The 22,794-nt window shown below is 41.7% G+C and overlaps 1 protein-coding gene across 22 annotated transcripts in view; it reads right to left on the bottom strand.

The window, feature by feature from the left end:
• The window catches only part of macf1a (microtubule actin crosslinking factor 1a), a 196,470-nt gene that overhangs the window by 54,468 nt on the left and 119,208 nt on the right, over positions 1-22,794 (bottom strand). For 21 of the 22 annotated variants that reach the window (XM_053675246.1, XM_053675247.1, XM_053675256.1 and 18 more), the window contains 26 exons: positions 22,048-22,214; positions 21,704-21,882; positions 21,481-21,619; positions 18,737-18,930; positions 18,445-18,604; positions 18,259-18,342; positions 17,979-18,086; positions 17,017-17,115; positions 16,809-16,928; positions 16,622-16,713; positions 15,828-15,963; positions 6,787-14,019; positions 6,501-6,656; positions 5,721-5,936; positions 5,456-5,632; positions 4,487-4,783; positions 3,619-3,768; positions 3,286-3,519; positions 3,029-3,190; positions 2,601-2,942; positions 2,285-2,476; positions 1,847-2,023; positions 1,630-1,744; positions 1,345-1,544; positions 753-1,070; positions 468-634 (listed from right to left, as the gene is read on the bottom strand). In XM_053675246.1, coding sequence (XP_053531221.1) covers positions 468-634; positions 753-1,070; positions 1,345-1,544; positions 1,630-1,744; positions 1,847-2,023; positions 2,285-2,476; positions 2,601-2,942; positions 3,029-3,190; positions 3,286-3,519; positions 3,619-3,768; positions 4,487-4,783; positions 5,456-5,632; positions 5,721-5,936; positions 6,501-6,656; positions 6,787-14,019; positions 15,828-15,963; positions 16,622-16,713; positions 16,809-16,928; positions 17,017-17,115; positions 17,979-18,086; positions 18,259-18,342; positions 18,445-18,604; positions 18,737-18,930; positions 21,481-21,619; positions 21,704-21,882; positions 22,048-22,214 — 11,614 coding nt within the window. The remainder of the gene's footprint in view (positions 1-467; positions 635-752; positions 1,071-1,344; positions 1,545-1,629; positions 1,745-1,846; positions 2,024-2,284; positions 2,477-2,600; positions 2,943-3,028; positions 3,191-3,285; positions 3,520-3,618; positions 3,769-4,486; positions 4,784-5,455; positions 5,633-5,720; positions 5,937-6,500; positions 6,657-6,786; positions 14,020-15,827; positions 15,964-16,621; positions 16,714-16,808; positions 16,929-17,016; positions 17,116-17,978; positions 18,087-18,258; positions 18,343-18,444; positions 18,605-18,736; positions 18,931-21,480; positions 21,620-21,703; positions 21,883-22,047; positions 22,215-22,794) is intronic. The other variant, XM_053675254.1, reaches the window with a different exon arrangement.

The raw sequence follows: 22,794 nt of genomic DNA, 5'->3' as shown, positions 1-22,794 counted from the left end.
GAATTTCAACACTGTATCTGAAATCAATTGATAAATTAGCCAATTCAACTTCTTTTCATTTAATGGAGCTATATTGGACAGCTAGAAGAGTGTTTTTAGGTTTCTCGCTATATTGACTGTGGTTTAGCTTATTTACTGAGACAATGGAAATCGGAAAGAATCTGATCTAGAGTCCACATGTGATGACCCATGACCACCTCATGTATTCACCTAATACATGAGGTGAAAATAAATTTACTGAGGCTCTGATTTGCATAATTTGTGCACAAAATGAACTGGCACATCAGGGATTAATGGACTTCACCAGAATTGGACATTATGCAATTCATTTCATAATTAACAAGATAAGGCAGTGCTGTCCTAACATTATAATTCCTTTAGTGCCCTCTTGTAGCACTTTTAAGATGGCTTTCCAGAGGACAGGTGGGTTTTTTTTGTTGTCCGTTTGTTTTTTGCTTAGAACTCACCTCTCATTAACGCTGGCTTCTAGTCGAGCGAACTTTTCAGACACCTCATTGGTTGAGTCCACGAGGCTGTGTGCAGTGGCAAATAGCTTTGACTTGCTCAGGTCAGCACCAAGCTCCACAAATGACTTCAACTGGCTTGTTTCTTGGACAAGATCTGATTTTACCTCCTAAAACCAAAAGCATGATAAGTTAATTAGAGACTTTACCCTTTATAATGTAACATTAGTGCCCATAAAGAGTCTAAATAGAGCACCATGGCCGCTGTTTGTGGATGATCTCCGTTACCTCTATGGTTTGTCTATAATCCTCGACGCTGTGGTCCGGCAGGCCCCCGAGGCTCAGAACTCTCTCGCGGCTCTGTGTGAAGTCACGAAGGTCCGAGCTCAGGCGCTCGAAGCCCTCCAGCTTGGGCAGGATTGCCCGCAGTTCAGCTTCTTTTTCAGCCTGCATGGTCTGGGCTGTGGTGTAGCGCTGACTCAAGTCTTGCAGTGCCCCCTGCAGACCAGAGACTGTAGATGCATCTGCAGATTTCAGCAGCTTGGACACGGAGTCACGAGTGGCCTCCATACTGCCTTGGCGTGACAATAATTCCTGCCGCAGTTTCTGGTTTAAAAAATAAATAAATAAATAAATAGACAAAGGATCAATAAAAAAAAAAAAAACTTTACACATAACTTTAAGGGTTCTACATATTCACACATAATTAACAGTAGATGCTTCATATTCAGTATTCAAACCTTAAAATCTTGCCCTCGAGATGTTTACCACTGCTATGAAGTGGGTATGCAGGTTTATAATAGCTCACAGATGTATTGAAGGCTACAGTTTTTATTTTGTCTCGAGTGTTACATATGGCGAATCTAGATCAATGTGATACCTGATTTTGGGTGAGGGCCTCCTGCACTGCTTGGGCAGTAGGGTGGACTGGTCCAGGGTCTAATGCTAGACCATCCAGCCAGGACAGCAGTGCTTTGAGACCCTCCTGAGCGCTGACAGACTGAGCAACTGCAGTCTGGAGTTGCTCGGCTCTCTGAGACACACACTCTGACAGAGTTCCAAACCGCTTCTCAAGTGTATCTGAAATGGATTACATAACAACATGAATGATATTTTAAAACACAGTTAATCAGCATCTAATAAATCAAAATCAACATGTAGTTACCAGTGGTGGTGTTGATATCTGCCGTTTTGAGTTTGGGAGATTCCTGGGTGCTACTGAGCATTTTCCCAGCTTTCCTCACCTTCTCCAATTGTACCGAGCGCTCAGCGAGCTCGTCCTGCAGACGATTCAAATAAAGCAATAAAAAAAAAGTTCCGTCACCCACTGATTCAAGCTGAAACCTCTTCAATGTGCATCAGGGATGTGTAGCCAATCTTACCTGTACAGTATTCAGTGTATTTTGTAGTGTCTGTGTATCCGTTTGCTCTCCACAGGGTTTCAATATGCTCTGGTTCTGCTCCTGAGCACTGAGCCAAGAATCCAAAGCTGCAGCCTCATCCTGGTACTGCTGGTACCGATCCAGTAGACTGGACAGATGGGTACCAAGATCGACAGACTGCAACAAGCAGAAGAGGATCCAATACATTAACCACACAAAAATTATTTCTGAAATGAATAATACATTACCCGATGTGACTTCTCCATAGAAAATGAGGCACAGAAACACCTAAAATCTTATGTTTTTAAAAAAAATTTAAATCCCCTAAAAGGATATAAAATAAACACATTCCATAACATTTTGGATGACTCTGATAAGTGGGATTTTTGCCCTGAAAAGTTCAGACCATTATGCAGACAGGAACTTTTTCCCCCCTACCTTGTTTTGTAGACAACTGTAGCGTTGCACTGCATCTTGTAGCTTATCACTGACAAGCTGCCTTGTGTCTCGTAGAGCCAAGTCAATAGCACCGACCTTTTCCTCAGTCCCTTGTATCGAATCCAGCACCTTTTGTCCAGAAATGGACACAAAGCGCAAATCTGCCTTGTGGCAGATCACATCATCTGCCAGCTAGAAAGCATTGACAAGCAACAAGTCACCATTTTTTGCATGAAACTCATACAGAATACTAAAATGCTAATGCTAAAATTATACTCAATAATGATGAAATATTGAACAGTTACACAACGAATACCTTTTTGTGCTCCTCGAGCCTGTGTTTCAGCCCCTGAGCATCAGCTTCTCCTTCCTTTAAGGAACATAGCACCCTCTCACTCTGCTCCAGCCACGCTCCCAGGTTGCCATGTTCTTCCATGAATTTAGAGAGGTCATCCTGAAGTGCTTCAGACCGTCTTAGTCTCTCCTGGCAGCTCTGTAGACGTTCTTGGTGCTGGCTCTGGAGGTGATCTAGTTTGGCGCGAAGGCGTTGCTTCTCCTCCGGGGGCACAGTGGAGTCTGGCTGCTCCAGGAGAGAGCGTGTGGACTGGGCCACGTGTAGGAGGTGAGCCTGCTGATCTTGTAACTGCTGTAATTCATCCTGTAACAGACAACACAAATGTGAATGAACTGATGCTGGAAATTCAGAATGAGCACAGGTTTCAATACGGACAGTTCGGATCTGACCTTCAGCATGTCATTGTGCGAGTTCAGTGACCCCATTGGCACGTTGGCATCTAGAACAGTCTCACCAAGCGACTTCCTCCTAGAGGTGTCCAGTGATGATAACTCCTTAAGCAGCACGTCTATTTTTCCCTGAGTCTCCTGCAGTTGCTCCTCGGCTTTAGCCTTGCATAGATAAGAGCAAGGGAAAAGAAAATACAGCTTCAGGAAGCGCTGAAAAAAGGAAACGCAATGCTGATTTATTTAGTCGAGATATTTACCCTTTGTGTGTTTTGCTGGAGTGTTGTGTTGATGGTCGAGTCCAGCTGAGCCAGTGACGATTGGGCAGTGCCTGTGAGGGTTTGGTATTGCTCTTTCATATGCGACAGTGCCGCTTGAAGGTTAGCCCTTTCTTCTGGACTCAGATCCTCACCATGCTCAGCCAGGAACTCTTCCACAGACCGAATCGTCTCCATCATGCCATCACCTTTGGTCTGAAGATCTTTCTGCAGCTCCTGAAATTTTTGACCCAAAGTATTGGATGTGCATTAAGATACATGGGTAATCTATATTCCTATATATAAAATAGTCATGTAGCTCAGTTATTAAATCACCTTGAGCTCACTGTGCTTTTGCTGAAGTGCATTCACATCATCTGACTCAGCTCCCGTTCTCTGACTGGCCAGCAGGCTCGCTGCACCAGCCAACCACATACTGAGGCCTTCAAGCTTCTGTGAGCACTTTGCCTTCTCCTGCTGCACTACCTAAAACCCAGCAGGAAAAAAAAATCCTTTGTATAATACTTAAAACTATTTAAAGCAATGTTAGGGCTCACGCAGTTTTAAAAATGTTTTCAACACCACTCATCACAAAACTGACTAATCACACTTCACATATCACTCAAAACTATGCATTGTTTGAGCAAGATGTATCCAGACTGATCACACAGGCAGACAACACAAATCTTACACAGGGTCAGTCAAGCAAGAAAAATGATTTTGGATTATCACAATGACATTTCATCAGTCAGTTATTTTCCTTTTCTTTAAAACAGATAAGAAAAGTGGAAAAAAAAAAAAAAGCCTGCTATTATAAAATGGCTGATTTGAAATCTCTAGCCTTTTCGAGTTGGCATAAGCGCTTGTCCTCGGTGGCAATCTGTAACAGCAAGGCAGAGAGGTTAATACATATGTTATTTCCACACACATGCACAAAGCAAAATAGTATCTAGCTGCAAAGTGAGTGGTAGAATAAGCCGTAGAAGCACGATGGAGCATAGCAACATTATTATTGGAAAACTGATAAACTAGCTTCTACGTTTCTGTTGCTTAGTGACAACAGTCCTAATAAAGAAATAAGCATCAGATTGGTTTTACAGATAATCATCATCATGTTGGTGTTATTAATTAAAATCCAAAGGAAAATCATGTTTCCGTTATTGCGGCTGTAAAGGCATAAGCATTCAAGCAGGTATTTGCAAACCTCTCTCTCCCTAGCAGTCTGTCTCTCTTTCTCTCTCTCTCTTTCCTCCTGTTCCCTCTCTCGTTCCTTCTGCTCTCGCTCCTCTTCTCGGACTCGTTGGACCGAGAGGGCCTCGGCCTTCGTGTGGGTGCGGCCCGAGGCCTGGTGAAAGGCACTCTGGAGCTGCTGCAGCTGTCCCAGCAGACGCCTGCTTTGCTCAGGTGCTAGATCCTGTGCACGCTCTGAGATAAACACCTGGATGTCAAACGCCACAGCATTTAGCTCATTGGAGCGGGTTGTGAGACAATCCTGTAGATCCTGAAACAGAAAACCATACGTGATATATTAATAAATAAAACACATAAAGGGAAGCGGTTACAAGAAAAACAATCAGCTGTGGGTTGGTGACGTCTCAAAGTGTTTTAAACCTAGTAGAACCAAACCAATTTGCCAATGATTTTTGATTTTATTAAACAATACATTGTACATTTGATCCATTTGTAGTTCTATATAATGCTATCGCTTACATAAGAGCAGCTATAAAGTCATTTCTTCACCAGCCTATTTTAAATCTCTCGAAGTTAATAGAGATATAGAGAAAGCACAATGCCTTCTGTCTTGAAGACATTCCTGTGTCGGATAATGCCAATTTACAGCTTTATCCTTGACTGTTACAAACTCTGACACTGGAGACTCCTTCCAAAAATGCTCAATAAATGTCTTCACTTAATATCAACATTTGCACATTTTAAAAGATCCTTTTAAGTGTAGCATGTGCCATACAAGACCCCGTGTAAGCTGTTAGCATAAAAATCAATAACATATTAGAATAAACACATCCATATAAACCTGTGATTTATCTTCTAGCTGGAATTACCTCAACACCTTCTGAACAAAAAATTCAACAGCACTATGGTAGAAATAATAGTAAGAGATTATGACCAAAACGATCATTTTATTTAGAATTCTTAAGTGTGAGTAAAATTTTACCTTGACTTGTTGCAGCTTTTGAGTGAGCCACACTAATGTTCTTCCATCATTCTCTTGAATCTTTCCATCCTCAGATGAAGCTGTTTCTTGCTCCAGCTGAGCTTCTGTGTTTTTAAGCCAGCCAAGAAGACCGTCCACTCTCCCAGTCAGAGACTCCAACTCGCTACGCACTGCCTCCTAGGAAGAAGTAGTTATTTTCACATTTTTACAGTCACTGGTGACACCTTGGTGTGCTTGAAAACGAAAGCTGATGTTTCTGTCTTACTTTCTGTGCGTCACGATGCGATCGCATCCCTTGCAGAGCACTCTCGGCAAGTTTTCTTGCAGCGTTAAATGTACGGGACAAACTCCGCTGGTCCTTCTCCAGGGCTGTGACTAACTGCGGAGGGACATCCTCATTGTGTGACTCCAGGAGCTGCTTGGCTGCTTCAACCTCGCTGTTTACTTGGGGCTCCAAATCAGTGAGCTCTAGCACAAGAGCCTTGTTTTAGAGTAAAAGGAAAACGAAGAAGTTTAATTAACACGAAATAACGAATCGATTTTTATATATTTTCTTTTAGGTTCTATCTTGCATGAAAAGGGTTCTATGGGTTTTCCCCAATGGGCAGATCTTATATATATATATTAAAAAAAAAAAAAAAAAAAAAAACCCCTCTTAGAAAAACTTGCCAGCACAAAGAGGAAAATGGGTTTTAGGTTCAACCAAGAGCTTTGAGGGGAACAGCTGCCATTTACCCGCTGTTCTATTGTCTACATCTTAAGCAAAACAGATGAGCAGCAGCTCTTTTTCCTAACCCGGTGGTCTGGTGGTTATCATAAAACCCCCATTATGTGCACACAGTTTCTGCTGCAATGGGCTTGACTGGTGCAGGAGAACAAACAGCATTTTTCCAGGGGTGTTAGTTAATATCAGAGAATCCCAATTCATACATGATATATCTGCCTTGCTCTGCAATAATAATCTGAGTGTGCGTTAACCACCTGAAGAGACCTTAAGAAACCGCTTTTTCTAAGAATGTAGAAACAATATTTAAGCAGTGCTGACCTCTGTCTGTTTAATGATGTCATCAAGTGTGGCAAGACTCCTCCCCATAAATTGTTGCTGCTGTTGCTTAAGACGGACTTCAGTGTGCCGCACCATGGAGAGCAGTGCTACAAGTTGTTGATCATGTTCTAGGCATTCTTGACGCACCAAAGAGGACTAAGAACATACAAAAATGAATAAATTAGTAACGGAATTACCGGTCCAAGATGACTACAAAAGATTACAAAAGAAGAGTTAAGGACCGAAATTGCTAAATAATTGCAGAATAACAAACACAGCATCTTACCTTGCTTATCTGTGGGGCTGTCCTCTGTTTTTTGACTAGGTCTTCAGTCTGTTTTTCATCTACACTCTCTTGACATTCTGCAAAATCCTCCTCTTCCCAGCACTCTGTAGTATCAGACTCAGGGACCTCTTCTAAATTAGATGGTCTTGACTCTGAAGAGTCTTCAATGGACGATTCGTCTTTGAATTCATCGTCAGTGTAAGAGTATTCCTTAGTCAGGACTTGCAGTGGCTCCTTGCTAACTGTATTCTCCAGTTCGGGTTTGGAGGTATGTACACACACATTTACTTCACTCTGTGGTACAGCATCTGAACTGTTCGCTAATGTTATAGCAGACACAGATTTTTGCTGGTCTTTATGTTCCCCAGTAAGAGTAGTATAGGGTTCCTTGGGGACTGCAGAGTCTCCTAGCTTTTCACTTTTCAGATGTTCAGTTTCTTTTGTTCCTGTTTTGCAAACTTGCCCGTCTAAACCAATAGTGGGCTTTGATATTTGCTTACTGGGGTCAACAGCAACATCTGAGCTGTCGGTACAGCTTAAGTCCTGCTTCTTGTAAAAGTCATCATTAGTCGGGTCTGTCGAACTGGAATGAGTTTGTGTAGTGTTGGTCCCAGTTAAAACATCTCCTGGCAGCTGGTTTTTATTTTTGTCTATCTGTTTTGTCTGATGGATTACACCAGTCTCATTGTCCTTTGCATGGAGTGAAGAACTTTTCTCTTCTAGCCTGGCTTTATCCTGAGAGGTCACATGTCGTTCTTTAGCTGACCCTGGACGTAATACTTCTAACTCTTCAGCAGCCTGTTTCTCACTGACACCCCTCTCAAAGACCTTCCTAAGAATGCTTTCCTTCGCTTTCATCAGAAGGGCTTCTTTCTCCAGCTGTGCCTGGTTAGGTTTTTGAGGTTGTTCCAGTCCATCTTTTCTAACTGCACTGAACGTCTCACTTTGAGATGGGACATAAACTGGTGGGCTTTGCACTGGCTCATCACCTTTGCACTCTTCGGATTCCTTTTCAGGATTTACCATCTTGGTCTTCTTGTTTTTTCTTTTCTTCTTCCTCTTCTTGTCTGACTGATCTGAAGCATGATCCTCAGAGTATTCTATTTCATGGCTAACCTTTTCATTTATGACTGTGGAATGTATTTGAATCTGCAATTCATCTTTTGTGTTCCTGTGCACATCCACCAAACTATCAGGGTCATGTTTTGATATTTTAGCTCCCAGACTTGTATTTTCCATATGTTGCCTCTGTTGCATCACTTCTACACTCTTCACAACCTCTATTCCCTGGTGTAGACCCTCTGGGATAGACTCAATACTATCAGTTGTACCTGGTACTTCTGACATCTCTACTTTGAGCAGTCTCTCGATTTTCACATCTTCATCAATGGATTTTTGATCAATGTCAACAAATTCTTTTGCAAATCTGTTCTCCATGTGCTTTGCAGGTGAACCCTCTGTTGTATCTGGTGTTTTTAAAACTTCCAAATCTCTATAGTTTGCATCTTTCTGATCAGTGACTATAACATCAGTTTCAAACTTCTCGGTGCCCTCTGTAGGTGAAGTTACGCTCGTACATGGAGATTTTAGAGCTTCCAAATCCTTTTTAACCTCCCTCCATTCTTCCACATAATTTTGATCACCAGCGTCTCTCTTCATCTTCTCATCTACAGATTTCTGATCAGTGACTACAATGTCCTTTCCAAACTTGGTTTCCATGCCTTCTATAGGTGAAGTCGCACCCATATATATAGGCTTTACAACTTCCACATCTTTTTTGACCTCTTTCTGTTTTTTCACATCCACATCATATTTTTGATGAATGCCAATAATTTCTGTTCCAGATTTCTCCTCGATATCCTCCTCAAGACAAACTTCTGTCACGTCTGCAGTTTTTAGAACCTCCAAATCTACTTTAAGCTTGCTATTCATGGTCACATCCTCAGAATTCTGGTCAGTGACTATAACTTTCTTTTCAAATTTGTTTCTTTCCAAAGTCACACTCATACATGGAGGTTTTAGAACCTCCAAATCCAGCTTGAGGTCTTTCCGTTCCTTCAAACCTTCAACACGTCTTTGATCAAGGGCAACAACTTCTTTTCTAAACTTTTCATCTATAAGAGAAGCCTCCGTCAGATCTGGAGCATTTATAGCCTCCGAATCGATCTCGACCACTTTGGTCCCTTTCTTAATCTTTATAGCTTCAGATCTTTCATTAACGACTGCATCTTTTTCAAACATGGCGTCCATTCTCTCTATAGGTGAAGTTATGTGCAAACATGGAGGTTTGAAAACCTCCAAATCTACTTGAGCCGTTCCTTTCATGTCCAGATCTGTAGATTTCTGATCAGTCACTACAGCTTCCCTTCCATATTTGGTCTCTGTGACCTCTTTGACATCTTCCTCCATTTTCAAATTATCTTCAGAACATTTTTGATCAATGCCATTATCAGCTTTTACAGTCGTATCCTCAGTGCCATATACAGGTGAAGCTGCATTCCCATCAGGAGTCTTTGAACAATGCTCAGATTTTTGAAGAATCTTTGCTTCCATCATGTGGCTGCCTTTAGCATCCTCTGTAGGTGTAACCACACTAACTTCTCCGATATCTAGATCTTCTTTGACCTCTTTTGGGGCAGTATCTAAAACTTCACTTCCAAACCCTTTTGCAATGATTTCTTCAGATGATGCATGCACCACTGGAGTTCTTCCAATTTCGAAATCCATTCCAGCCTGTTTCTCTGCTTTCATATTGGGTTCACCAGATTTTTCATCTGAGTAGACTTTTATACCATTTTTGTCCTCAGTATCCTGTAACTGTGAAGTCACACTTGTATCTTGTAGTTGTACCTCTGACCTTTTATCACTGTCTGTACACATTTTGGTTTGCATTTTATGTTTTCCTTTTCCTCGCTTTTTTCCAGGCATCTTCTGCCCCTCAGTAAGTGTTGATATAGGCATGTCATTTCTATTGTCAGAGTTCTCTTCTCTTTCACAGACTGTCTTTGTATCAGACACCGACTGCAGTTCTGCTGCCTTGGTAATCTCATTTGTTTTTTTGACAGATTGGGCTTGCTCATCATGCACATTGTCTGTGGTTTCTGGGACAAGGCTAAAGTTACTCTTCTCGTAGTTTTCCAGGTTTACGCCCATTTCAACTGCTGGCTGTATTTGGATATCTGGCGTTGTGGTTTGGGGTATAATGTCGTAGCTTATTCCAACTTCAGATTCAACCGCAGATATTTGTGGAATCTGAACAAGTTTGTGTCTTAACTCTTGCTGAGGTTCAATAACTTTATCTTGTTTAGGACTGCATTCTTCAATGGCCTCCTGTAGCCTTCTTTCTGCTTTTAAAGCAAACTGACTTAGAACCTCTAATGATACATCAGCATCTTTCCCAACTCCACTTGATGAAATATTCATGTGCATTTGTTCTACCAATTCAGATGGTGGATAACATTGAAAGGCCTGTAGCCGTTCATCTGTATCATCCTCTAATTGATCTTTTTGGTGATCTGTAGGCCTGGAGTGTGGCGTTTCAGGGTCGGCAAAATGCACTGTGCTCACTTCTATGTTTTTGCAACTCCTCACTGTAGGACTGCCTTGATATGAAACACTGTGTGACGCAAGAGGATCCACGAGTCCAAATTTATCACAAAGCTCTGCAGCCATTTCTTTAGAGATTAGCCCATCCTGAACAGCATCCTTAAGACTCGACACCCTCTGACCACTGACAGGGCTAACCAACCCACCTTTTAAAAACTGATTATTAGCAATAACCATGGCAACATCTTTTTGAACAAGGCCTTTATCAACAGCATCTAGAAGAGGTAATTTTTCCCCACTTGAAATATTGATGATACCTCCAGAATCTGCCTGACTCTGCAATAATCTGAGCGCTGGAATGGGGTCAACTTGACCAGTCTTCATTGCTTCTGGCACAGTCAACAGGTCACCATTTTCTTTGTTTGGAATACCACTGAAAGGTCTTACTTCAAGGAATCTCCAACCTGTCTCAATGTCAATCTTTCCCTGTTTTATTAGCTCCAAGTACGGTACAACACAAGCATTTTGAGGATCCAAAACACCACTTTTTACAATCGGAGATTCCATAGCTTTATTCACAGTGCCTTGATCTATCACATCACAGGAAACAGCTTCAGTCAATGAAAGGTTGCTCTTTGAAGCACTATCATAAATGAAGCCTACAGCTGCCTGAAGAAAGGCGCCATTTGGATCTGAACTGAACTGGTTTTGTCTCGACTTCTCAAACTGCTTGAGTTTTGGAGCAAGCGAATTGTCAATGAGGCCTTGATGTACCGCATCAGTAACACTGAGGCGAACACCAGACCCATGGTGCACAATTCCACCTTCAGCTACCTGTTGCAGTAGGATCTGCTCAGTTTCCTCATAACCAATAAGACCTTTTTGAAGCGCTTGTTGAAGAGGTACAGGCTGTTTTGTTTTGGGGTCTAATATTCCATTCATCTGTAGTTGCAGTTTCAATTTTGTTTGTATTGCATGTGGATCAGAACTCTTTCCATGACATGACTTCTCCAATAAAAGTAGCTCATCTTTCTGCTCTTCCTCTATTAGCCCAAGTTTGGCTGCAAGGTTAACTGAAACCCTTTTGCCTTTTTCATGGTCAATAATTCCCCCAGAGACAATCTGGGCCTCAAGAAGGCGAGATACTGTATCTGTATCTAAAAGCCCTTCTTTAGCAGCCTCCCTTAATGAGCATATTCGACCATGTTCCACATCAAACACACCAGCCATAGTCTTTTCGGATTGGATAACCTTGGCCATTAAGTCTTTATCCAGGAGACGTTCTTGTAGAACATCATCAAGGCTCAGTGGTTGACAAGCATGCACATCCACAAAACCACCAAAAAGCTTTGCTTTAGACATTACTTTTACAGCAGTATTAACTGGGAGCAGATCCTGGTATACAGCCTCATCGAGGAGTAACTTCTGGGTCCCAGTAGTCAAAAGACCCCCCTGCAGCAACTCCTTTGCCATGCGATCAAGCTCTGCATCTTCAGAAATGTCCACAGATATGGTCCCTTTCATGTTTGACGAGTGTGCATTTTCCATTTTTCTGTTGGCATCTGTTTGAGTTGAGATTTGTTTATTTACATCTGATACTTCAGTTTTCCTCACTTGTAAGCCTTCTCCAGCATTCCTATGAAGTTGATTAGGCTGACTTTCTTCTACAGTGTCTTTATTTTTAACAGTAGAGTTCTCTCTCTTTAAATCGATCAATTTCTTCACAGCTGGCACACATTCCACTTGATTTTCATAAAGCATATTCTTATCTGAGGCCGAGGTAGGCATCTCAAGCTCAAGCCAAGAGGCTGGTTCAGTCAACTCCATGAATTGCTCTCCCCTACCTGTTTCTTCCATGTTTGGACTCAATGATTGAAATGTGGAACCAGAAGACATTTTCATGTCTTTTACAAATAGGAGTGATGTCTCAGGATCTGTCTCCGGTTCGGTCTCTGATACTTTGGAGCCTGTATCTAAGAGCTTTACTGGTGTACCGTCAGTGCTTGTTTCTTTTAAAGAAACACCTGCAACTCTTGGTTCAGCATTCCTAAGTGCAATCTTATGAATATCATCAGTTAAATCTGTTCCATCTTCTTCGAAAAGAATGTGTTTTTCTTGTTCGTCCTCTCTAGAGATATTGAAAGTTGTGCTTTCCTTCACATCAAGAATTTGAATGTTTTCTTGTTTTGTTTCACTTAATGACCTCATAAAATCAGCTTCTCCTGCTGCCTCTCTGTCAGAGGGCTCTTTCAACTGTGGTTTATGTCTTTTTTGATCTTTTGTTGTTCCAGTTACATTAATGAGCTCCATCAGTTCAGGCTCCAGCAGGACCAGACGCTCTCCTGAGTGGGCATTTATGTAGCTGTGTGTCATAAGGTAAGAGAGGAGGTAGTGGAGATCTTGCTCCTGGGGCTTGGACGCCTCCAAAAAGGAAGTACCAGATTGAAGGTGTGGGAGTGAGGCAGGGGATGAAGAGGATGAAAAGGAAGGACCTCGATGCTGCAGGGACCCTGTCTGAATCATGGCAGGCAGAATGTCTGGAATCTGTGTCTGCTGAAGAACCTCTGCTGCTTCTGGTCCCAAAACTTTTGCAGCATGGCCCAGAGGAATCAACTGACCACTTTCTGGAGAGTAAATTGCACCGACAGAATGACGCTTTTTTAGGACTTTCCGAGCTAGGTCACCTGAAATGACACCCTGCTGTAGAGCTTCAGTAATGGGAAGCAGATCCCCTGACTCTGGCCATAACATGCCCATAAATGCCCAGAGAGATTCCAGCACCCTTAAAGCCATGCGAGAAGAGAGAAGGTTTCTTTGGATAGATTCATCTAATTCCAGGCGCTCTCCACTGACTGGGTCTATGATTCCCCCTGATTGTAACTGGTGATTCAGTAAGGCACAGGCCAGGTCCTGGTCCATAAGGCCATGCCTCACAGCTTCATCTATTGTCAGTCGGTGACCAGTGCGGGGATCGGTGATGCCACCTGCAAACAGCTGAGCCTCCAGAAGTCGAATAGTGACTTGCTGGTCAATCAGTCCCTCTCGGACTGCCCGGAAAATGCCTACTTTTACACCAGATCGTAAGCAGATTGTTCCCCTTGACTGCTGATTGACTGGCAGTAGACGCAGACCAGTCTCCTGATTCAAAACACATCGCTGATAAAACTCCGATAGACTGAGTTTTTCTGCTGTATTAGGATCAATAAGCTCTTGCCTATCAAGACGGGAGAGTAACTTCTCATAAACAGCAGCTGAGATGAGACCTTTGTCTTTAGCATTTTCAAGATCAAGTATTTCATCTTTGGATTCATCCCAAAAGCCTCCTGTGCTCACCTGCAGCTCCAAGATACGAAGCCCAATTTGTTCTTTTATGTAGCCCACCTCCATAGCGGCAACAGCTGGTATCGTGTGAGTCTTTGTGAGTTGTGACTGTTGGACAAGATGGAGGGCAGCTTCTAGTTCTGATAGTGACTGGTAGATGCGGCTATCAATAAGACCAGAGGAGAAACTCTTTTCTAATGAAAGACCCTGAGGGGAATCAGGATGTAATAGACCACCCCTAACAAGCTGTGCCTCCAGTAGCACATAGCATGTGTCCTGGTCTATTAGGCCTCGCTGTGCTGACTGGAAAACTGGGAAGATTTCCACAGTACCAAGATCAATTACTCCAGCGATGGTCTCATGGCCCTGGAAAAGGAGATATCATTTTAAATATATATAAGTCCCCTTTCATTAATAAACCTATGTTTTATCAGCTTTATTTTTAAACTGAAACTAGGCCAGTAAAGAGTTTTAGAAAAGCCCACAACCCAAGCATGCAAAACTAGCGTAAGTTGACATTCAGTAATAATTAACTAATACATGATCCCATGAATAGAAAGTTTGCCTGCATGGACTGTCGTTGAAATCAAAAAGGCGAATAAAACATCATGATTTGGTTTACAGCAACAAAGCATAAGCTTCCTAAAGCAAAAACAAGACAAATACTGTAGCATTTTACAAGAGTTTTCTTTAAAGTACAGCAAAAAGAAAGAAGAGAAAAGAGCAGCTCAGAAACTAAGCCAACGGTAAGAGAGAAAGCAAGCACTACTTACCGTACGGAGGGGGTCCATAAACGCACATACACAGATAGGCCGACGGCTCGGCAGTTTGAGGTGCAACAAGGTGAGAAGCTGGATGTTAGCATTCTGCATGCCGCACTCCATCTGCCTGAGACACTGTCAGCGCTAACTATCTGCTACCTGACAATCCTATCAGTTTGTAATCTTAGATTACTGTCCCATCAATTTATCTCTAAGATAAGTTACATTTAACATTTATGGCATTTGGCATAGCGACTTCCAGAAGTGATGATAATCTGGCTCATGAATGGGGCCTGTACAGATCACTCACTTAGTATTTGATTTGGGACTTACCTCTAAGTAAACAGTATACTGTAAACGTGGTTGCTATATGAAATTTCTGAAAATAAAATAAGATGAATACACTACATACTGACGTCTCGTCTTAAAACATATTCTATTCTGACTCAGATGTTTTCCTGCAGCTGTTAGTGATTTTAAAGCAGAATGCTGATTAAGTCACACAATATTACTGTTTTTAAAGGACATCGACACAGACAATATCACACACATAAAAACACACACGCACATAAATGCTCTGTGATCTGGACACATCATGCTCAAACAGGCGGACATATGCATAGCTGGCCTCTACATTAATCCCTATGAAATGTCTGCTTTTGAGGAAACCTTTGTAAGAGTGGTGTTGAAAACCTCATTTCTATGCACACTATCATTTCACTCATTTGCACACACACACTCATACACATCACGTCATACACACGTATAATTATGTTGTAATAAAGAGTATGACTACACAATTTACATTCTAATCGTGGCTATAGATGAATGTTGAAAATGTATGTGTGTTCCTATGAGTTTAACAGAGAAAAACTGAAAATGTCTACATCTATAGTGCAAAAATCATCATGAATCAATGTGTGCAATGGAAACTAAATAAGCACTATGGGAATGACCTTTGAAGATGTTCATGTAAAACTACTATACTATTCATTGCTACTTCTTTAAAACTCATGGCCAGTAAGTAGCAATAAGCAGATGTGTTTGATGAAGATGGCAGATGATGGTGATGATGACGACATGATTACAGGCATGTTGTGAATTGTATGTTAGGATTTCACTCCATGCTATTAAAAAAAATGTTATGTTGAAGCAAACCTGTGAGACTTATGGAGGTGGTGATGGATGTGAAAAACACAAGTGACAGGCAACACACAACATGCAGCACTCGCACAGTCACACACACACACAGCGCTCTTTATCATTTCCTTAGAAAATGTCAAAATAAAAAAAATAAATAAATGAACTTTATCATAAGACGACCATTTAAAGCAACACATCAGAAGCAAGCTTTTTGCTTTTTAGAGCTTGCTCCGGCAGAGTGGAAAGCTCGCCGTAAACTTTTACGTCTACCTTTCGTTTCTCCTCTTTGGCCAGCTGCTCTTCGAGCTGTTGCAGCTGAGCAGCAGAGCGGTCACACATCTGGCTGTAAGTAGATTTCAGTTCATCCAGCTGTGATGTAACTTGGGCTCGCTCTTCAGGGGACAATCTAAGGATAGTGGGCGAAGTCAGTATGAAATGTGTGTTTGTGTGAATGCATTTTGGAGCAGGGGTACTCGGTCATACCCTCAAAGGGCCAGTGTGGCTGCAGGTTTTCTTTCTAACCTGATTCCACATTTTTTAATTATTTGCTCTTGGTCTTCAAACTGTTAATAGATTTGTCTCTTAATGGTTGGGATGAAAACCTGTAGCCACTTTGGCTCTGTACAGATAAGACTGGATAATCCATCCTGCAGATTTGTACCGACGAACTGCTACTTTGATCACTAAGCATGCATTGTGCTCATTCCAGGACTCTTACTTACAATATGTTTAAACTGAACATCCTTTCAACTCGGTCCACTCAATACTGCCTGCCTTTACTCTTCTACACCTGTATGATTCATAATCCCACTATCTGGTGTCACCCAGAAGAGGATGTGTTCCTTTAGAGTCTGAATTAATTTTTTTTCTCATCACTGTCACCTCTGGCTTGCTCCTTACGGATCTCAATCTACGTAGAGTTTTCTGTACAGCTGCTTTGTGATAATATGTATTGTTAAAAGTGCTCATAAAACCGAAATCTAAATTTGACTGAAAATTGAGGACCCCTATTTTAAAAGAGTATACCATAACACGTGCTGTATCTGTTAAGGTACTGCACTCACTTGCTGGCTTGTTTCGAACGGAGGAAGTCTTGTGTGCTTCTGATTGCTTCAGCAACTTCTTCTCTTTTCGAAGCCAACTGCTCACTGATTGCCTGAAGAAGAGAACAGTAAATCAAAATCTTTACCTATAGAATCACCACTTGAAAGGGGTCAATGCCAGAGTTAAAAATGAGAGGTCTGTTCATACCTGCTGTGCAGCAAGCGATGTGTCGGCTGGTCCTGCAGCTCTCTCCTGAAGGCCCTCAACCCAACCTAGCAGGTCTGAGACCTGACCGACACAGGCTTGTCTCTCCTCCTCAACTTGTTTCTGCAAGACAAGAGCAAGCATTTCATTCTAAAATGTGGAAAAGGCTTACCGAATACGAATTAACTGCTTGTCCAGCTTTAACTCGTACCTCTTCCTCCTCAAGTCTCCGCAGTGCATCACTGATGTACTTGACATGTTGCGTTGTCAGAGTCACCAGAGCTGTGTAGCGAGTGCGAAGATCCATGAACTGCAGGAACGAAAAAAGATGTAGCGTTACAGTAGGATGTGAGGGTGTGACAGTTTACACCCCATTCACATTTGGTTTAGTCCTCCGTTTTTAGGCCAAATTAGAACAAAAGTGTGTGGGAATTACTATTCATGAAGATTTCACAATATTATAGTTAGGGGCAGTTTCACATGGTCTCCCTGTCTTCACATGGGTCACCTCTAGGGGTTTTCTGGTTTCTTCCCACATCTCAAGTTGTCAGTAGCAGTGTATTGGCTCCAAATTGTCCCATACAGGATAAATTCATGTCTTACATCCGGTGTTCCTGGATTCCAGCGTGCTCTGCATTCTACTGATCGGAAATTCATACCGCAACAGGAATTTTTTCCTTTTCCATAATTCAGTATGATCACCACGAAATGCACTGGTTTTATTTTTTCATGCACCATTTCCAAGTATAGGTTTGCTCCCTGAATTTTGCTAGAAAAGTTGACTATCAAAGTTTACATTTTCTTTCTAGTATGCCGGTCAATTAACTAACTGATAGTCAAAAACTGTAAAAAAAAAAAAGTTTGATTTAAATTTTTGAATTGTTCGCTTACTTGAAAAATTCTGCTCTGTACAATACATATAACGAGCACGGTGCAGCACATTCTCCATCAGAGAAAAATTAAAGGAACGGACAGAACGCACCTTTTCAAATTAGGATTAATAACAATATTTGAATGTTAACTTACAGCTATTCCATACTAAAAATCAGGCTATGTGTAAATAATTATTTTTTTGACAACACACAGTTTAAAACACTTGCTCTGTGGACCTAACAGACTCTAGAACCCTTAGATTTTGTGCTCTCCTTTCCCATTCCTTTTATCCTCTCCTACCTCATGTGTTATGGCGTCTGATGAAGAATGCATCCTCCTTCTTTTCACTGGAGACTTCTGAGTTGATTCAACAAAAGCTCTAAATGTCATCAGCTGCAGTTCATAGTCCTGATGGAAAACAGGGAGGCACAGTGCAATGTCAGACAAATACTATCTGAATGTACTGTAGTTGTTTACAAGGGGACACATTTCGATGAAAAACTTGTTCCTGAAGTCCCGCCAAAACAAGCTCAGTCCACAGTAGCTCAGTTGAGTCCATCCATTCTGAAAGAGCACTTACCTTGACAGCAGTGCAGTAGTGTTTAGAGTACGTCTGGCACTCGTCCAGTTTCACTTGGTTCTGTTCAATCTCAGCCACCAAAGCCTGCGGGGGTACACAGGAGTCAGTGTTAATGAAACACATTCCCAGCTAAAAAAAAAAAAAAAAAAAAAAAAAAAAAAAATCATCTCTGAAGCTGTGACCCACTGTCTGCTGGAAGAGCTGCTCAGATAGGGCTTTGCTGTCAGTCTGCTCAGGCTGAGTGCTCTCCTGTTTCTTAGTGGTCTCTTCGATCCAGCGGATAAGACCAGAGTGACCGTCTCTGTACTGCTGCAGCACTGAGCCTATCGTCTCCAGATCAGCTTGCCTAACAGGAAACACACATTTCAAATGTTTATTAGTGGTGCTAACGAACCACGGAAATGTTTTTAAGCCACAGATATCCCTGAGCACTCTTGCTATTCCGCTTGATAACTTTCCTACAAGGCAAAGCGCTCACCGTGTCTCCATTTGTCTGCGTAGCCCGTTCCATCTCTCTGTGACTTGCTGGGCTTTCTCCTGGTAGCGCTCCAGCTCAGGACTGCGCTCAGCATGCAGCTGACTGAGCTGGGTACCTGCTTCGCGTGCCCGCTGCACCTCCGAGCTCAGAGACTGGAAGACGTGGTCCTGCTCCTTCAGCTCTGAATGCCATTTCTGTGGGGGGGAAGAAAGAAAGTGAATAGCTGAAAAGAGATGGATAGATAGTAAAGTAAGAGATTTTTATTCATTTAGGACTTTAACAACAATTTTTAAATGCAGGCTTAAAATATCAATATGCAAACAAGTAAAACGAAATGACTTGACCAGATTCCCATTACAGCTGGGAGCATGGATCAGTTTATAGATAATCATCATTGGGCTTCATTTATCAAACTGGATACAAACAAGTTTATTCATGAATCATTCATAGATGCATTACACAAGAAACGTGGCATGCGTGCGAACCCAGTTTGGGAAGATGTCCATATCCAACAAGAACTTTATGTTGTCAAGTATAAATAGTTTAGTTATTTCAACTGCACACACAAATTTGGTGACTTGAAAGAAAGCGATCCAAAAGAGATCCATGAATTCAGAAAAATAAAACCAGCCAATAAATTTATACAAAAGAAACAGCCCCGTGTAAAAGGATGAAGAGTTTACAGAGTCTACGTCTATAGTAGAATAGGGCGGCTGTGGCTCAGGTGGTAGAGCGGGTTGTCCACTGATCGTAGGGTTGGCGGTTCGATTCCCGGCCCACGTGACTCCACATGCCGAAGTGTCCTTGGGCGAGACACTGAACCCCAAGTTGCTCCCGATGGCAAGTTAGCGCCTTGCATGGCAGCTCTGCTACCATTGGTGTTTGATGGGTGAATGAGACACCGTGTAAAGCGCTTTGGATAAAAGAGCTATATAAGTGCAGACATTTACCATAGAAGTAGTGCAACAAAGGCTGAGCTGCATTTCTGGAAGATTTAGAGCACAGGAAGCACTCTTTCACTGGCTCGCTCATAAATTTGTCATTTTCCGCTTTCTCTGAACCTTGCCTTTTATGAAGTTTTGTGGGCGTCAATAAATGTAAACCAGCAGTGCTATGAGTTCAAGCGCGAATGCTAATGGGCATGCGAGCATGAAGAAAATCAGATGATTGAAACTTTTGTAAATCTGGCAGGAATTTTTGGTTTGACCAATGAAAACATTCACACGTTTAAATGAGGTCCATGCTGTGTACCAGTCCGTTACCCGAAACGTCCTAACCTGGCCTTATATGATTCACATAAAGAGCTGAGAGTTGCCTTGTGAAAAATATAATCTGTGGCTATGTCCTGAGAAGTCAGAAACTGGAAATTGTGTGGGGAAAAAAAAAAAAAAAAAGTATTGTGATATTTAAGAAAATGGCAGCTTTCTTTTTCCCCCATCCTGAAGCAGCACTGCTTTCTCACAGGAACAAGTGCTTTATTTTATTTGAGGAAAAATTGACTGACTTCAGGAAAAAGACATCACAAACAAGACGGTAAACAAGGCAGTAAATAAGACACCTATTAACATTCTTGGGACGGTTATTTAATAGCGCCAAGCTAACAGCTGCCTTGTAAAACGATGGACGTGCTAAGTAAAAAAACAGCCTGATTAGTTTCTATGTTACAGCCAAAATGATAACGCTCGTAGGATTCTCTTTGCAAAGCTCTGATTATTAAGTAAAGACTTCTGAATGTGTAGATAACAGTGTTACACGGCACGTAGTTACCAGCAAAATGAATAACTCTCTTTAACTGAACCAGTCCAGAAATAGACTAAAGGGCCAAAAGTATGTGGACGCCTGACCATCACACACAACAAAAGTTGGAAACAGACAATTGTCTAGAATTTCTTTGTGTGCTGTAGCATTAAGATTTCCCTTCGCTGGAACTAAGCGGCCCAAACCTGTTCCAGCATGACAATTCTCATGTGCGCAAAGCGAGGTTCATGAAGACATGGTTTGCAAAGGTTAGTGTGGAAGAACCCTAGTGGTGTGTACAGAGCCCTGACCACAACCCCACCGAACACCTTTGGGATGAACTTTAATATTGACTGCACCCGAGGCATCCTCACTTCTTCAGTTCCCGACCTTGCTAATGCTCCTGAATGAATGAAAAATACTCACAGCCACGATCCAAAATCTAGAGGAAAGATTTTCCAGAAGAGCAAAGACTGACTCCAAATTAATGCCCAAGGTTTTGGAATGGGGTGCAATGGTCAGGTGTCCACATACTTTTGGCCATGCAGTGTGTATTGCTTATATGAGGTTTTACTCCATAACAAAAAAAGTGTAGATTTAACAACTTAGACATTTTTGTCTGAATTAACAGATTTTTCACAACTAAGTATGCCATCTTTAGTGCTTATGTGTAGCTGTTTTCCAAAAATGGGTCTTGAAGTTTACATTAAAAAAAGCAGTTTTGGAGTTTTTGGGTGAGAGTATAGTGATTTATTGCTTAAATCAAGACTGGGAAAACAGTTAAAAAGATTAAGCAGTTTGGGATATGATATGGAACTTCTCTATTAAGGGCTTTGTACTACACTCCAGTAAAGAGATATTAACTCTTCCAGTATCATTTTGAACACACGGCAGATGAATAAGGACACACTGAGATACATGTACAGTGAATTACAGTTATGTACGTGGGAAAGAGTACCAGAGAACAAAGAACCGAAAGGTGAGCACTTTATGTCGGTGTGACTCACCCTTATCTGTTCTCTCAAGGCCTGGATGGCAGTGGTATCAGCAGGAACTATGTCCTCCTCGCTCAATCGTCCCTCGTACTTCTTCACCTGACTCTCAGCAGCCTGCAAGCTTCTCATCAGCACATCGACTGTTTTCAACCTGACAGAAACAGCTGGACAGTGAGTGGACTGATAGGGTGGGTGGGTGAGTATGAGAAATGTAGGTGTCTGAATATGTACTGACTTATGCAGATAGACAGAGGACAGCGAGTTGAGTCGCTCTATCTTCTCCACAGCTAGATTGAGCTCGGAGCGAAGCACAGGCACACTGGACGAGGAGGGCTTCTCCTCCAAGAAGCTCACACAGCGACGAGACACGTCACCCAGATCCGACTGCAGATTTTTCAGGTGTTGTTGCAGCTTCTGCACAATTAATACAACAGTGTTGTGACATCAGTCATCTCATTTATCATTTAGGACTCACTGGCACTCATAACGTGGTATAAAACCAAAGGAATGGGTTGGGAATAAAAAAGAAGCATAATTTCTCAGCCAGAAGATGGCGCTGTTAAATCTGTTATTGCTTACCTCTTGCTCTGCAATATGAACAGCTGCACCTGCACCTTCTCCTGAAAGAACACTAGGGGGCGGAGTTTGCATGCCAATCATCAGCTTCTGCTCTGCTTCCTGCAGGTGAGACTTGATGCTCTGCAGCTCTGAGAGGTAGGAGCGCAATACCGACTCATCTTTCTCCACTGAGAAAAACAGAGAAACAAATGGTGGCCTTGCGTTACATACTAATGGAGAACTCGATAAGTAACCACTTAACTGATTAGTGAAATGCAAATGTCATTTACTTTTTATACATACAACTTTTTATTTGCCTGAAATGAAAAAAGGCCTGCTGCTTTTTATATACAGAATGCCATGGACAAATGTAATATACATGTGCAGCTGCAAACAATACATATACACATTACCAATCAAAAGTCTAAACACACAAATGCTTTATTATTTATTCCCCACATTTTAGAAGAATAATAAAGTAATCAAAACTCTGGAATAACACAAATAGGATGATGGGAATTATGTTTTGATAAAAAAAAAAAAAAATCCTAAATAAATCAAAATAATTTAATATTTTAGCATCTTCAAAGTAGACTAGAATTTCCAGAAATGTATTCTTGGCATTTTCTCAACCGAATTCTTGAGGAATCTCCCTGAGATGCTCTTTAAACAGTCTTAAAGGAGTTCCCATCTACGCTGGACACTTATTGGCTGTTTTTTGGAATATTTCGCTCCAAGTCATCCATTAAAAAAATATATTTTTGTAAA

The sequence above is a fragment of the Ictalurus punctatus genome, chromosome 24 (genome assembly GCF_001660625.3).
Source record: "Ictalurus punctatus breed USDA103 chromosome 24, Coco_2.0, whole genome shotgun sequence".
Taxonomy (NCBI): domain Eukaryota; kingdom Metazoa; phylum Chordata; class Actinopteri; order Siluriformes; family Ictaluridae; genus Ictalurus; species Ictalurus punctatus.
Note: the sequence above shows the minus strand (reverse complement) of the source record. Positions and strands in the feature narration are given on the sequence as shown.